The following is a 14,380-nucleotide window of genomic DNA, read 5'->3' as shown; positions in this document are numbered from 1 at the left end:
AACGATCTTAGTCTTCCGGGCCCACAAGTAACTACCTTGGTCTTCTGGGCCCACAAATACCAATCATAGTCGTACGGGCCGAGAAACGTATTCACACTAAAAGAAACTCTAATTGCCTAAAAATATTTCATGTATTTATGTCAAAAATACCATTTCCCTCAGTCTTTTCCAAATTTTTCTACCCTTGCTAGCCTATGGCCCCCGGTCGGTAAAAAACAAAACAAAAAATCTTCCCCATGATCTTATCCCACCCGTAGCAATTGCCCCTCCCCCAAATTTCATGCTCCTCTCCCCCATGATGTGTCTGTTGTGATCAAACTAATTGGATATTGGATTCACTATTGGTTGTTTTTGTAGAGAAAGGAGGTCAACAAATATCTATTGCATGGGGAGTAAACCTCTTTGAACAGGTAGCAAATGAAGTGTTTGGAGCTGTGCGGGGCTAGAAACCAACACACTTAAGGCTATTGGTCTTCGGCCGGATTCATCGGCTGTTTAGCAGGGCCATCTCCAGAAATTTGGGGCCTCGGGTAGAAACCAAAATCTGGCCCAAAATATTGAACAATTCACATAACAGAAGAATTAATATGCGTAAACCATACTGTCACTTTATTATATAATTTCCAGTCTGTTTTATTTGTACCTTATTTAGGCATATATCAAATACTATGCTAAAACGGTAATGTGATCGCAAAGCAATGAACGAACCTCATGTTCTACCAAAAAGGACCATCCGTCTAGTATTTCTTGGAATATAATCTTCAATCATATCTTCGTACTATATCATCTCCAAGACATCAATTTCTGCATCATGAGCCTCAACCTCCTATTGTATTATCATCACCACCATTATCAACATTAACATCTGCAGTGTGATTTTCATAATCAAGTTGGAAATCTCACTAAATATCTATCGAGGGTAGTCGTTTGAGTTCGATCCTCAACTGCCACTCTTTGTTTTGCAGAACCAGAATCATGTTTCCTAATTCTAGTAGACATGATGATTATTCGGGAACAAAACCTAACAAATTATAAGTGATTATTGATCAAACAGAATCTAATTAGATTCATATAGTAATGATCGCTAGATGACTCTAGATCATTAAAATACAAAGAAAATAAATTGATAAAAAAAACCTTGCTCTTGGATATTAAAACACGGTCTGTGGTCTAGCGTGGATGTGTTTAGCTAGCCTGGGCTGCTTGGTTGGATGTTGCTTCATGTTGGATTTTATTTTATTTCCCTTAATGGAAAGGTCTGGGTTCTTATTAGTTACAGCCACAAGTTGGTGGACTATCTAATTTGAGCATGCCTCTTCCTATACTCAACTCATTTTTCTTGACGAAAAAGTGTGTGTCTATATAGTAGACACCATGCGATCAAACACACTAATGAAATATATATGACAAACAATTAACATGTTACAAGATTCAGAAAAATATTTCTAGCATGGACTCAAAGTGTCATACTTCCCCGCAAGAAAAAAGGTCGATGTGGTAACAAGGCAGCCTCACGGGAAAAGACCGGTAATTAGGTTAAGTCTGTGTTTCATTTTCGCTCACACCAGGTTCAAGTTGCATCACCAATAAGATGCCCTTTGGTTGTTTTTGTGCAGAAAACAGAAGAGGACCTTGCCCGAAACATAATACAAACACATCGGGGATATTGAAAAAAAAAATTAACAAAGCCATCACACACTGTAATTAACAAATCAATTGAATCATCACGTAAGAGCAGATTGAAAACAGGCAGGCATACGTGGTGTCATAATATATCTCTGGGATAACTCAGCTGCATTGGTATTTATATTATACACTTGCAATTTGCACTGTAGTCTCGGACAGACGACAATGGTTCACAAAATTAAAGGCAATCTCAGACTATACTAGCTAACAAAAAGTACTACTAATTAACATCAGACCTGTTGAAGTATCATCCGGTATTAACTACTCAAAATCTTTAGGGCTAAAAACCACGCCAAGCTTATTTCTCAATGGTGACCGAGACGTTGCCACTGGTAACGGCGTTTTTGGTGAGGATGGTGGGCAGTTCGACGTTCTTGCCCTTCTTGGGGGTCGATCTGTAGTAGTACCCGTAGAGGATCAGCTGGACGAGGCCGAAGATTGTACCAAGGGCATTGGGGATCTGCACAGAATTTAAAGAGGCCATAACAGTTAGATCGAACCACGCTGAGGAATTCTTGATTGTAAGTCTGGATGGGTTTGTGACTTTTTTTTGTCCAATGTCTATGTACATACCGTGATGTAGATGTCAAACTTGATGAGCGCATAGCCCGTCCAGCAGAGACCGTTGAGGAAGTTTACCAGCGACAGGAAGAATGGCATGTACTCCACACTCTTGGTCCTGATCACTTTACCCTGCAAATAAGCAGTACAATATTACTACTTTCGTCTTAAATTTTTGAGTTATATTAGTATTTAGTACACTCGTTAGTTGGTAAAAGCGTCCGTCATTAACAATTAGCCTGAGCTAGTAATTCACCCTGTAAAGGAAGTTTACCTTTGAGATAGAAATAAACCGTAGGCTTTTTTGATTAAAAATATATGATGTAGCATATTGTAGAAGAACTTGGGTGCGTGAGAGGTGAACAACTCAATTCGAACTTCTTTTTAACAGGGTTTTGGCACGAACGTTAAAACATGAAAGGTGGGTGCATCTTTTAGATGGACATAGATTTTCAAGCAGAATCACAACAAACAAGGTGTACTACTTAACAAATTGAGATGTGCCAAAAGCATCTACTAGAACTTTAAAAATAAATTATAGGAAGGTATTTTTCTAGACAACGCATCATTACCACACCATACGTGCACAACGCAGATTAATTAGCCACCTGAACTAACAAGTTAAAGCGGTTATCAAAAATCACGGGTCGACGATCCATAAGTTGGGGTGGTGTACGTACCATGATGGTGAGCGGGGAGGCGTACATGATGGAGCCGAAGATGACGCAGAGGATGCCTACGATCATGGAGCGCTTCTCGTGGGTGTGGGCGCCGACGAGCACACCGGCCACCACGGCAGCCATGAACGCCGCCTCGATGGCGAGCACGCCGAGCATCTTCCACTGCACGCACAGCACAGTCACATGGCATGGGTTAGGGGCATGCAGGAGGATCTTCTGTACAGAAACTAACGCCGAAAAGAGACAGTAGGCCGGATGAGGGGGCATTAGGAGGGTTGCACGTACGTACCCTTGTGTTCTTGGCCGCGTAGATGATGAACATGATGATGTAGGCGCCCTCGATGACGAGGCCGATGCCGTTGATGGTGAGGACGAGGGTGCTGTTGGGGTGGACGACAGGGAGCCCGTAGAAGAACCAGAGCAGGCAGTTCATGAGCGTCGCCAGGTAGGGGTCCGGCTTGAACTCCTCCACGTCCTTGGCCTTGTAGATACGCCAGAACGTCGGCCTGCGTACGCACAAGCAGAAAACGAGCGTCAGATTCATGCCCTAGCAACCACCTTCCATCCATGAATACATTGCCGAGAGGAAGAGGAGGAGAGGGCTTACACAGGGGAGAGGAAGAGGCCGAAGGAGATGACATTGCCAATGATGCCCACGATGTTGCGGGCCACGTCGGCGGAAACCATGATGCTCAGCAAGATCGATCGATCGCCGGGAACACAACTCGATTGCTCGGGGGAACAAACGACTTGGAAGGTTGGTTGTGATTTGTTTGGGGCGTGGGTGGCGGAGCTTATATAGTAGGGGGTACGCCTTCGCCTTCCCCAAGTTATGTCCGATGAGGATATTGTTAAGGGTGGCCAAACTTTCTGATTTGGGTGCAGACCTTATCGAAGTCCATCTCTGGCCGTGCTCCCATACAACGGCCGGCCGTGTCAATTTCTTCCTCATCACCTAGCCAAAGGATCGCCCAGCTAGCTACTCCTCTTCCACGTAACAACTCCTACTCGATCCAATTATCCCCCGACAGTCCTACGCAAATAAACAATGTCCTCTCCTGCAAGATCGAGGCAAGCCGAGGAGGGACAGCAAGACGGCACTGTGAGGAGCCAGATCAAGGAGAGGCAAGATAAGGATGGCAGCGGCAGGGGGGCATAAAGTGCAGCGTATGTACAGATGGGTTGAGCACTCACTGCGTTTGTCCATGATCATGCCTACTGTCTTCATCCAACGGCGCTTGCAAGGTAAGAAGAAATCTGTGTGCATCACCTACCTTCAAGTGGAGAGGATTGATTTTTTCTGCAATAGGTCAAATTGGATGTAAAAAATCAACTTTGCATGCTTACATGAAGCTAGATTCCTGGATAATAAGTGTTTTCGCACAGTATATCAAATTGGAACTGCTAATTATTAAGTCCAATATGTTTTTTGTGTCCTGATCTTACCTTCAGCACCTGATTAACAGAATACGTGTCTCTGATGTCAGAAATTCGATCTGAATCTTGACAGAAAACGAACACAAGATGATTAGGAGGGACTATCTATGCATTACGAGTGCATTGGGAAGGGAAACTGTGTGCTATACAAGTTAGTGTCAATGGGAAGGCGATCTCTAAGGAAAAAGTAGCTCACTTATCATCGATAGAAGACACTGAAAAGTAGTTCATAAATAAGTGATGGACGGGTCTAAATTATTTTCAGGAGGCCATCATGTTGACAAGAAAGTTGCTGCTCATCCTATTTTTACAACCAGAAAAATGCAATTCTACAAGAAAGTAAATTTAGGAATTTTTTTTAGTGCATCTATACAGCAAACATGTGTGTAACAACAATTTGATTTGGATGTTAGAAGCAATGAAAGTTGTAAAACCAAAGCAGCATTGGTTAGGGTTCTTAAGAGCCGTGCTAGCCTTTTCCTACATAAAAGTATGATCTGAACTAAGAAATCTGTTTAGTTTGTGGGTTGGAAGTACCACATATAAGCTTGGTCCATGTGAATTGGCACACTGTTTGGAACAAAATGAAACTTAGCAGTACTCTACTTGGTAAAAATTGTTAGCCTTGTGAAACGGAACCACGGAGATGTGCAGTCACTGGGAAGCCAGTGCACGCATCAGTGAATAGCCTGGAACAAATCAGTGTTTTAGTAGGGTTCTAGAGTATTATTTTTTTCCTTTTCTAAAAGAAGGGAAAGAATTTACCGACGGACCTTTTCGGATAGATTGTCTCTATGAAGAACTGTGCAGCTCCTTGAGGACAGCAAGACATGTGCTTCCATTACTGATATATGTTTTGGATGCAACAGCTAAGTTCTGAATTCCAACAGCAAAACTGACGGTTGACTGTCATGGTTCTGCAGAATCGAAGTAATGAATGCAAGACTCCCAGAATTATGGTCCTGCAGAATCCAAGTAATGAATGTAAGACTCCCAAAATTAGCATGGTAAGGGAACTCACTGATGTAATTCATTACTTTGAGTTGCTCCGTTGATGAAACTGGCAAGTAGGAACTGAAACTCTGAAGCTTGCCCGTCAGAGAAACATCACTGTATATGCAATCTGCACAAGATGCGGTTGTCAGCTGATGGTACCATGGACTGACGACCAAGAGCATGAAAAGATAATGTACCTGGTCCAATATTGCATATAATGTACCACTGATATATTCAGATAAGTGTGAGGAAACATAGTTGCCTTATGCCACCAAAGAAGGAGCAAAGAAGGTGTGCTGCTTACACCATATATGCATTCAAAGCATTTTTCTCTTCCTCTTCCGTCAAGCTTTCTACCACCAGATCATCATCCAGCGTGTGGATGGTTGCTAGTGTCAAGTAAACTGCAACAAGCACCGCTGAGAAGGCTAAATATCGATATAGTGTCTTCTTGGTCTTCTAATTTTAGCACACAGCTTTTGCTGCTAGCAATCCAAACTGTGGTACTCCAGCTTCATCTCAAATAGTACCAGCGTGCTGATGTACTCCTGCTCCATCTCAAATAGTACTAGGCAAAACAACAGGTACCACAACTGTGTAGAAAAAATAGAAAACGAAGATATATAAGGTCAGATAACTGCACGATGTATAACTGATATGCACACCGGAACGAGTATAACTGCACGATGTATAACTGATATGCACACCGGAACGAGTACAAGTAGAGGCTGGTTTTGCGTGCACTTTACCAATTAACCGCCCGGGTAGGGCGAGGCGCCGGCCGCCGGCGGGTACCGGCCCTGCCACTGGACCGTGTCGCCACGATTGACGCCGGCGGCGGCCACCCCGACAAGCACCTCGCCCTCCCCCGGCGCCGGGAGGTCCTCGACCTCGCGCACCTGCAGCGCCTCCGGCCCGCCGGGGCTCGCCGTCGCCACCACCACCATCGTCGCGTCCGTCCCCCTGCGCTCAGCTCACTTGCTTTCGGCTTCTGCCTCTCGGTAGCTCCGCTATACGGCTCTGCTTTTTTTTCTTTTCTTTTCTTTTTGAGACAACTATACGGCTCTGCTGTCGGCTCTACTCAGACATACGGCCGGGCTTCTCCAACTAGAGCCGGCCCAAGAAAGTTTTTTATTTAGATAATCCGGCCCAAGAAAGTTGGACGGCAAAATGTGGTTACGAGGGTTTGTGGACACCTGGTTGGACACCCGTCATTCAACCGCACTTCCTCCGTTCTCTAATATAAGTGCACATATCTAAACCTAAAAATATATTGTATTAATAATATTCATAATATAATAATAATCTATACATACATCTATATCTCTATCTAGATATATCTCTATTGAATAATAAAGGAAAACACTTCCATTCACCCGATCTTTTTGCACTCATCGATCGCCTCTGGGGCCATCAGATCTTTCTTTCGGATGGCTATGAAGCATCCTGTTTTTTTTATGGGAAGCATCATGTTTTCACCACCTAGGCTTACAACGGGGTCATTGTTGCAATTTTCTCCCCCGCAACAACTAGCCTGTTGCAAGATCGAAATCCCTAGAGGCTCCGGACACGCATGCCACGAGACGCGCGGACGAGCATGCTCTCCTCCCACTCTTCCGTCATCGGCCCTCTGCTCTCCCCTCCTCCTTTCTCTCATCCATCTTCGGACCTGACCCTCTCTTCTGCTCCATCTCCTCGGTCCTCGGTCGCCACTCCACCGGCCGTCCGAAGACCTTGCTCCAGCTGCCTCCCGCCGGATCTGCGCCGCTACGACAAGATCGATGCCGCATTGCCTTGGCAGCCTCCACCCCTTGGTCGTCCCCGACCTCACCCGCGTCTAACATTTTTGCTTGATGGCATGGAGTCGGATCCACACTTGATTTTTGTTTTCTGCAACATAGTGTTTTTGCAACAAGACACTTATTACAAAAAGGCTCTTGCTGCAACAGGTTCAGAGCAAAAAAACTGTTTTAATAATTTCCGTAACATGACCTATGTTTTAAAAAAAATTGCAACTAGACCTCTATTGCAGAAAATACTGCAACAACACATTTGTTGCGAAGATGCTGGATCACATGGGTAGATCAGACCGCCATCCGCAGCTTTATCCAATGGTCACGGAGACGACCAATCTTTTAATTTTGTCTGCCGGCGGACGCGTAGCGTCGTCCATAAACAATAATAAAGGGGCTAATACTTTTGTCCGTACATGACAAAAATTGCCCCCGAAGTTACAATAAATTACCCACTATGTCGTCCATAAGTGAAAATGATTGTTTTTTTTCTCAAAGCCGCCGTTGGTTACGATTCTTATATCATGGTATCCTTGTATTATATCACGGTGGCATCGCGCTGGACCAAAAACTCGTAGCTCGCGAGCTTAAGGAGCGCTCGATAGTTTGGCTTGTTATGCTTGTGGCTCGCTTCTTAATGAACAGAGCCAATCATCGATTTCAGCTCATTAAGCTTAAGTTAAGCTTAATGAACGAGCTAATGAGTTTCACGAGTAGCTCGTTAAGCTCGTTAGTAACAACACAATACATATTTTCATCTTACGTGACAGAATTTTCGTAGCACCTCAGCCTATCTATTCAATCTAATCTACATAGGAGGCAACAAACTAGTGCATTTCCTTTTGTAGTCAACGTCTTCCTTTCTAAAAATCACACCTACACGCTCATCATGTAGACTACAAAACATCAGAATCTGTTAACGAGCGCTCACGAGCTTAACGAGCTTCAAATGAACCGGCTCCAAGCAGGGTTTTTTCTTGTTAATATTAACGAGCTTAACGAGCCGAGCCTTAACGAGCACGAACTTAACGAGCCGAGCAGCTCGTTAATACACCCCCTTTTTCTCTTCTTTTATGTCTTATAGCAAGCGCGCCTTATCCTCCCTCCGCATGTTCATGGGCCATCCCATGTGCGAGTTGTGATGCTCCCGGTTTTTTTCCATTTTGTTTTTTGCCTTTTCTTTTCTTATTTTTGTCTTTGTTTTTCTTCTTTCAATTAATTCGGGATTTCCAAGACATCCAAATTTAAAAAATTGTGAGTTTTAAAAAATATTGAAAAATTATAAAATGTTTGTGATTTTAAAATTGTTGGCATATTACAGAACAATTCACAATTACGAACAAAATGTTCATGAGATTAAAAAATGTTAATTACTTTTAAAAAATGTTCGTATATCCAAAACATATTCGGGAATTTGAAAAAAAATGTCCATGAAATTTTATAAAATATTGACAAAAAATCGAATAGATTCATAAGTAACAAACAGAACGAACCGGCACTTACATAGAATTGTTTTTAGGGATCTGTGGAGGTTGTTTTATTATTTTATTTAATACATTGTGCGTTGGGTAAAAGAAAAGGTTTACATGTTACGTACTGAACCCAAAAAAATTTGCACAACTTTCATGTTAGTTTTTGTAAGCCACATGAAAATGACTAAATGTTTAATTTACCTCCATACATAACTATGTTTTTCTGCCGCGACGCTAGGTCAAGGAAAGACACATCATTCATCAATCTAGCTCAGACAGGGTCCAGCAGTGCAGTTTGCTCAGCCAATTTTACTAGGGCGCTATAGGAAATCAAGTCTTGAAATGACTTTTTAAATGTCCCTTATCTCATCATGACATGATTCAAACGTAGTTTATGAAATGATATTTTAAAAGTCTTTATCTCATCCTTGCATAATCTAATTGTTTTTTCTCCTGTTGCAACACAATGGCCTATTTGCTATAATAAAAAAATGTTCATGATTTCACGAAATTAAGAGTGATAGTGTATCTCGGTGATGCAGCAAAATATGGTCTTGGCCACTGGAGATTATGAAAAAAAAATCTACCATTGCAATGCATGGGCCCTTAAAATGTCCGTTGATTCAAAAAATGTTCATGAATTCAAAAATTGTTCTTAATTTTAGAAAATGTTCGGAAATCTTTAAAGGTGTTCATGATTTCAAATATGTTCATGAGTTTTAAAAAATGTTCATGATTTCATGAAATTGTGAGTGATAGTGTACGTCGGTGATGCAGCAAAATATAATCATGGCCATTGAAGATTATCAATTGTTTTCCTTTTATTGCAACGGCACTTTTATTGCAACGCACGGGCCCTTTTGCTAGTTATATCCGATGAGGATATTGTTAAGGGTGGCCGAACCTTCTGATTTGGGTGCAGACCTTATCGAACTCCATCTCTGGCCGTGCTCCCATACAACCAGCCGGCCGTGTCAATTTCTTCCTCGTCACCTAGCCAAAGGATCGCCCAGATATCTCCTCTTCCACGTAACAACTCCTACTCGATCAAATTATCCCCCGACAGTCCTACGCAAATAAACAACCCTAAAGCGAAACACATCAGAAAAATAGAGCCAAAGTTTGAGCGGAAATATTCTGAGCGAACGTCCGCTCACCTGGAGACGGATGCGACGCAACACCAGCTGTTCGGTCACACGCATAAATGACATGGCAGCTGTCGTTCGCCAAGTCCATCAGCACGATGGGATCCTTGTCGTCTGATTTTGATCGAGCGATCCGTTGCTATCGACACTTCCTCTCTTTCATTACAGGAAAAACCGCGCAAGTCAAGTACGAAGACTACACAGTGAAGGCTAAATTCAACCTCGGCAAAAAGTTATCGGGTGTTACACCCGACAAAAAGGACTCGGCGTACTCCTGGTAGGCATAACGACATAAGCTGAGTGTTATTTGTCAGCTACTCGGCAAAAGGTTTGCCGAGTAAAAATAAGCAGCTCACTGCAAAACACTACGAGTAAATACCTTATAGGTAGATCCCTACCCAATGCTACTGTTAAGTAGTAGTAGCGCGGCTCACAAACCCACGCTACAGGCACACACTAGTATATGTTAATCATAGAGGCACTCCCAAGCATTGCTAACTCATAGAGACGATGCATTGCGCACTGATACCCTGGTGGTGTTCTCTTTACTATCATCAGTTATCTTGGCTCTCATTGCAGCCAAGGTGGAGCCTCCGCACTCTCATCTTTCCGTTCAGTGCTAGGGCTAGCACATCGTACTCTTCTACATACCACAGCTCTGATACCTTTGCCTGGAACAGTTTTGAGATGCAGATTAACTGATGAATCATTATCTTCAGGATAAACTTTCTGAGATGCAAAAGTTTACCTGGAAGCCACGGATTTTCCCATTAACCTGTGCAACGAGATCATGGAAGAATTTGATGTGACTGAAAGATGATGTGTCCTCCTGAAAAAGTGTAGGTCAAATGTTAAAATAATTGATGCAATGTGATATTAAATAAACAAGCACAATCCTTGCTAGTTCTAGTAAAGTTTGCCCAACTCTAGAAGGTGTCTGCTAGTTAATGAATACTAAAAAGTAGAGATAATAAACAGTTACAGAAAGGTACTACGATGCCAAATGCACGAACAATCCAAATTAGCAGGCTTATTGCATGATTATATTGAAGAAGCTTGCAAGACCACTGATTAAAGCAAAACATCAGGTGCCTTTCTGTAAAGAATTCAGAATTTCAGATACAGAAAATAGCAACAGAAAAAGTTGTGTTGTGGCGGGCTACCTGTTGTGGGAGCTTAGGAGGTCCCAGAATTCGCGCAAAGGATGTGTGGAGGAGAACAGGATCATACTGCCACATGCATAAAATGGAGTCAGTGACTAATTCATCGAGACGCGTGAAATATCAGGTCAATAGCAATCAGCAATTAGTAAGTGTGTAAACCCACTAGAATGAATCCAGAACATTGAAGTTGATGCAATGCGGAAGTCAACTAGTAGAGTAAATTTGAGTTCCCTTCTCAATGTTATCATGCCAATATGATGCTATATGTTCACAATGGGTCAGGTCATGTTTCCAACAAATTCATCTAAGTTGCTCTCACCAACTGCTTTTGGGGTGCTCGAGGTAGAGCTTCTCTCAATTTTGAGCGGATGTCGGCAGGATCAGTACCAGATTCAACCTAAAATACGAAACCAAATAACTTATTTCAGTCTGTATACTTGTAAGAGTGGAGGATGAAGCACTAAGGTTAACTGTATACCAAACAAAGACAGGTGTCCAACATGTCATCTGACAGCAGAATAGGGTGTTGTTAAAGATTCAAACCTGCCACAGGCCAAGAAGAACTCCAGTTGCTGTCAAGACCACTCGATCCAAGGAAATTTTAAGGGGACAAGCAGCCTCAGTAACTCTTTTTACAGCATCGACTTCGGCTTCAATCTCAACAATACCACGCATAGAAGATACATCAGCAAAAAGTTGTAATCCCATGCTCACGCAAACCCCAATCGGATGATTTAATTACCTCGTCCTTGGTTGCTAAGATTGGCTCCAGATGATGGGAGGCATGAAACATACTGAAGTGATACATGCTCGAATTTTGGAACCAGATAGCTGGCAAGAAGAAATGACCGAGCAAAGCAAATCAACATCAAGCAGTACTTACACAAGTGTGCAGCTTTATGATACAAATTAATGAAGTATAGCATAGATTGACCAAGCAATATAGAAGATGCGGTAATATCTATTTTATCCATATCAGAAATTAATACCGAAGGAGAGAGTCATTATAAAATGAGATCTCTTATTAAATGCACTGAACATAAACCTGACCTTTATCAAAATAAGGAAGAAATACTTCCTTCACGGCCTTCCTGCAGGTACAAATCATACTCAATTAGCACTGTTTTGGTCCCATTTATTACAAAGAAGAATGAGCAATATTGTCATCTCGGATTGGCCTACTGCAGCTAAACCAAATTCATGCCAGCAACAATCCTTGGAACCATGGCGGTTGATTCGAAACCAAATCTCACCACTTACGCTATCTCGGCGGCGAACACCGGGTCCAGGTAGAGCACGTTTGCACGCACCGGCGGGTCGGCGGCCTGATGAGCGGCAGAGCAGTCACACTTTCAGAAATTCATGCGTGCCACGACGGCGAGAGCAGGGGGCGGAGAAGCCTTCACCTTGAGCCTGGGCACGACGGCGCCGTCCCTGATGTCGAAGAGGTCCGAGAGCGTGAGGGACTGCGACGTCTCGCCGCCCTTCAAGAAGGCCGCGCCGCGCTCGTCAAGGTCCCGCGCCATCCTGCCGTACAGATCGGCGCGCCGGGAAGACACGGGACTGCGAGGAGCGGCGGGAGCATAGGGGTCCATGGTCGGGCGGCGCAGAAGGAGGAGGAGGAGGATGAAGACGGCGGCCGGCAGGAACCAAACGGCGCTGGCCGGAGATCTGAAGCGGGTGGACCAGCTCGGGGCCTTGGTGGCCATCGAAGGCACTTTTTTGGTGTGCTCAGGTGTGTGGTCTGTATAGTTTCTAGTAGCATCGTGTCTATCACCGCGTGAGCAATGTATCGGTGCGAGAAAAAAAAACCACACATGTCGATGCTGGACGCAAGTTATTTCTCTTTAAGTACAGTCGAAGATGGTCACACCGAACGCACACACGTACACCGTATGAGCACCTTCGAGATTACACCAACAGAATATCTTGAGATTGGCGAAATCACCACAGAATATCTTGAGATTGGCGAAATCATCACAGACATCTTGTAACCGACGTGAACGTCTCCTCTTACTGAACGAACATCTTCCAACTATACATGTTCACTACTTTCCTATCTCTCATGTAAAGAACCACAAAAAAAAGACAAAGACAACCAAAACAGCTGAGTTATCCATTGTGCCTTGTGAAGATGGAGTACCAACAAAAATGTGTTTTTCCCCAAGGTTCGTAATTTTACACTTATGCTCATAAATACATGAAAACTACAACAAAAATGTGTTTGAATTCTAAGTACCTTTCTGCTCACCATAGCAAAAGCTTGAAAACTACAAAAAAAAGGGAAACGTGTTAACACTAGTGCTGGAGCATCAAAAAGGTGATTACAACTAGTTCAGATTTTTAGATTTAATTAAACTAAAACTTGTTATGTATTCTGATTGCTTCTTCTCACCATAGCAAAAGCTTCGAGAATACAAACAAAAAAGGAAAAGGGGGCAAATCTGAATCGGTTGGATCCAAGAGGTATTGTTTCTCTTTTTAGTTGACATGTTATGATTTTTTTTTCAAATGTTAAAAACTACTGCTGGCTTACATGCATAAGTGCAGATCAAGAACCGGCTCAAAACAGCCAGAGCCAATTTCCATCGAGTTTCCTATGCCCGGCGATGAAACAAATGTTCCTGTAAAGGTTAGGGGCAAGAGTAAGAAGGAGTGCACTGAAAAGATTCCTATGGTGCCACAAGACAGCCCAACAATGTGCACAAGAAGCAAAAAAATTAACCATGCAAGCTCTTCAATGAGCACAAGAAGCAAAAGGCGATTTAGTTTGTGATTCTCATGTTTTCCTTTAATGTCATGGTTACTTTTGGATGTTCTTTTGTGCTGCTCATGTGATGTACCTGTGGACGTGACCTCATGTGTGAAACAGTATGTGATGGAGATCTCTATGTGATGCATGTGAACTAGTACTGATGTATGTGGTGAATGTGAACCTAAATGTGATGTATGTGTGAACATGGCTGTTTCTGGTTGATGTTCATGTTGTGATGCATATTGTGTGTATATATGTATATATATGAATTAGGTGAGATCTGAGATCAAATTACAGGGGAGGTTCTGCCAATTTTTTATTTTTTTTAATTAAAATGAGAGGACAATTTTTTGGATCGAAATTAGTTCATTGACCAAATTATGGGGTCTCAATTGGTCATTTAACATGACCAAATATGTAACATAACTGTAGATATTGTCATGTACAGATTTTTGGTCACTTTATGCACCAGGGGTAAAAAGGTATTTTCACGTTTGTCTTTAACACCGTTAATGAACAAAATGCACTAGAGTGTCATATTGGGAAAGAAATTTAGAATAGATGTCAAACAGGGAAGAAAAATTTCTTCAAGGCCAAATAGGGAACCACATTTTAAGGTAGTGGCAAATAAGGAATTCTCTCTGTGTTAAGACAACTTTAGGGATTTAGGGCCCATTCAGAAGCTCTCCAGC

The 14,380-nt window shown here is 42.6% G+C and overlaps 2 protein-coding genes across 5 annotated transcripts; both read right to left on the bottom strand.

Moving 5' to 3' along the window:
- Positions 1-1,756: 1,756 nt before the first annotated feature.
- On the bottom strand, positions 1,757-6,381 carry LOC123168107 (bidirectional sugar transporter SWEET6b). 4 transcript variants are annotated; one of them, XM_044585968.1, is made up of 11 exons: positions 6,110-6,381; positions 5,558-5,953; positions 5,402-5,487; positions 5,138-5,326; positions 4,374-5,053; positions 4,122-4,227; positions 3,535-4,027; positions 3,217-3,433; positions 2,928-3,089; positions 2,260-2,379; positions 1,757-2,146 (listed from the first exon to the last, which is right to left on the bottom strand). In XM_044585968.1, exons 7-11 carry the CDS (start codon positions 3,612-3,614, stop codon positions 1,985-1,987), a joined length of 741 nt encoding a protein of 246 aa, XP_044441903.1. In that variant the 5' UTR covers positions 3,615-4,027; positions 4,122-4,227; positions 4,374-5,053; positions 5,138-5,326; positions 5,402-5,487; positions 5,558-5,953; positions 6,110-6,381; the 3' UTR covers positions 1,757-1,984. The 4 variants fall into 4 exon arrangements, with proteins under 4 accessions (XP_044441903.1, XP_044441902.1, XP_044441905.1 ...); XM_044585967.1 differs by having other exon boundaries at positions 3,535-3,985; XM_044585970.1 differs by lacking the exon at positions 4,374-5,053.
- Positions 6,382-9,997: 3,616 nt separating this feature from the next.
- LOC123167476 (uncharacterized) lies at positions 9,998-12,699 on the bottom strand. Its single transcript, XM_044585316.1, has 9 exons — positions 12,340-12,699; positions 12,194-12,258; positions 11,984-12,024; positions 11,676-11,764; positions 11,477-11,590; positions 11,253-11,330; positions 10,934-10,999; positions 10,519-10,599; positions 9,998-10,441 (listed from the first exon to the last, which is right to left on the bottom strand). The coding sequence occupies exons 1-9, from the start codon at positions 12,640-12,642 to the stop codon at positions 10,325-10,327; spliced, it is 954 nt and encodes a 317-aa protein (XP_044441251.1). The 5' UTR covers positions 12,643-12,699; the 3' UTR covers positions 9,998-10,324.
- Positions 12,700-14,380: the final 1,681 nt, after the last annotated feature.

The sequence above is a fragment of the Triticum aestivum genome, chromosome 7D, assembly GCF_018294505.1.
Source record: "Triticum aestivum cultivar Chinese Spring chromosome 7D, IWGSC CS RefSeq v2.1, whole genome shotgun sequence".
Taxonomy (NCBI): Eukaryota; Viridiplantae; Streptophyta; class Magnoliopsida; order Poales; family Poaceae; genus Triticum; species Triticum aestivum.
This window is presented reverse-complemented; position numbering and strand designations above follow the sequence as displayed.

Coding starts and splice junctions, on each gene's coding strand:
- LOC123168107 (XM_044585968.1), bottom strand. CDS start 3,614: ATGGTTTCCGCCGACGTGGCCCGCAACATCGTGGGCATCATTGGCAAT. Junction 3,090..3,216: donor ACGCGGCCAAGAACACAAGG/GTACGTACGTGC, acceptor CTGTGCGTGCAG/TGGAAGATGCTCGGCGTGCT. Junction 2,147..2,259: donor AGTTTGACATCTACATCACG/GTATGTACATAG, acceptor AATTCTGTGCAG/ATCCCCAATGCCCTTGGTAC.
- LOC123167476 (XM_044585316.1), bottom strand. CDS start 12,642: ATGGCCACCAAGGCCCCGAGCTGGTCCACCCGCTTCAGATCTCCGGCC. Junction 12,259..12,339: donor CCGTCGTGCCCAGGCTCAAG/GTGAAGGCTTCT, acceptor GCCGCTCATCAG/GCCGCCGACCCGCCGGTGCG. Junction 11,591..11,675: donor TCTTAGCAACCAAGGACGAG/GTAATTAAATCA, acceptor GGTATTGTTGAG/ATTGAAGCCGAAGTCGATGC.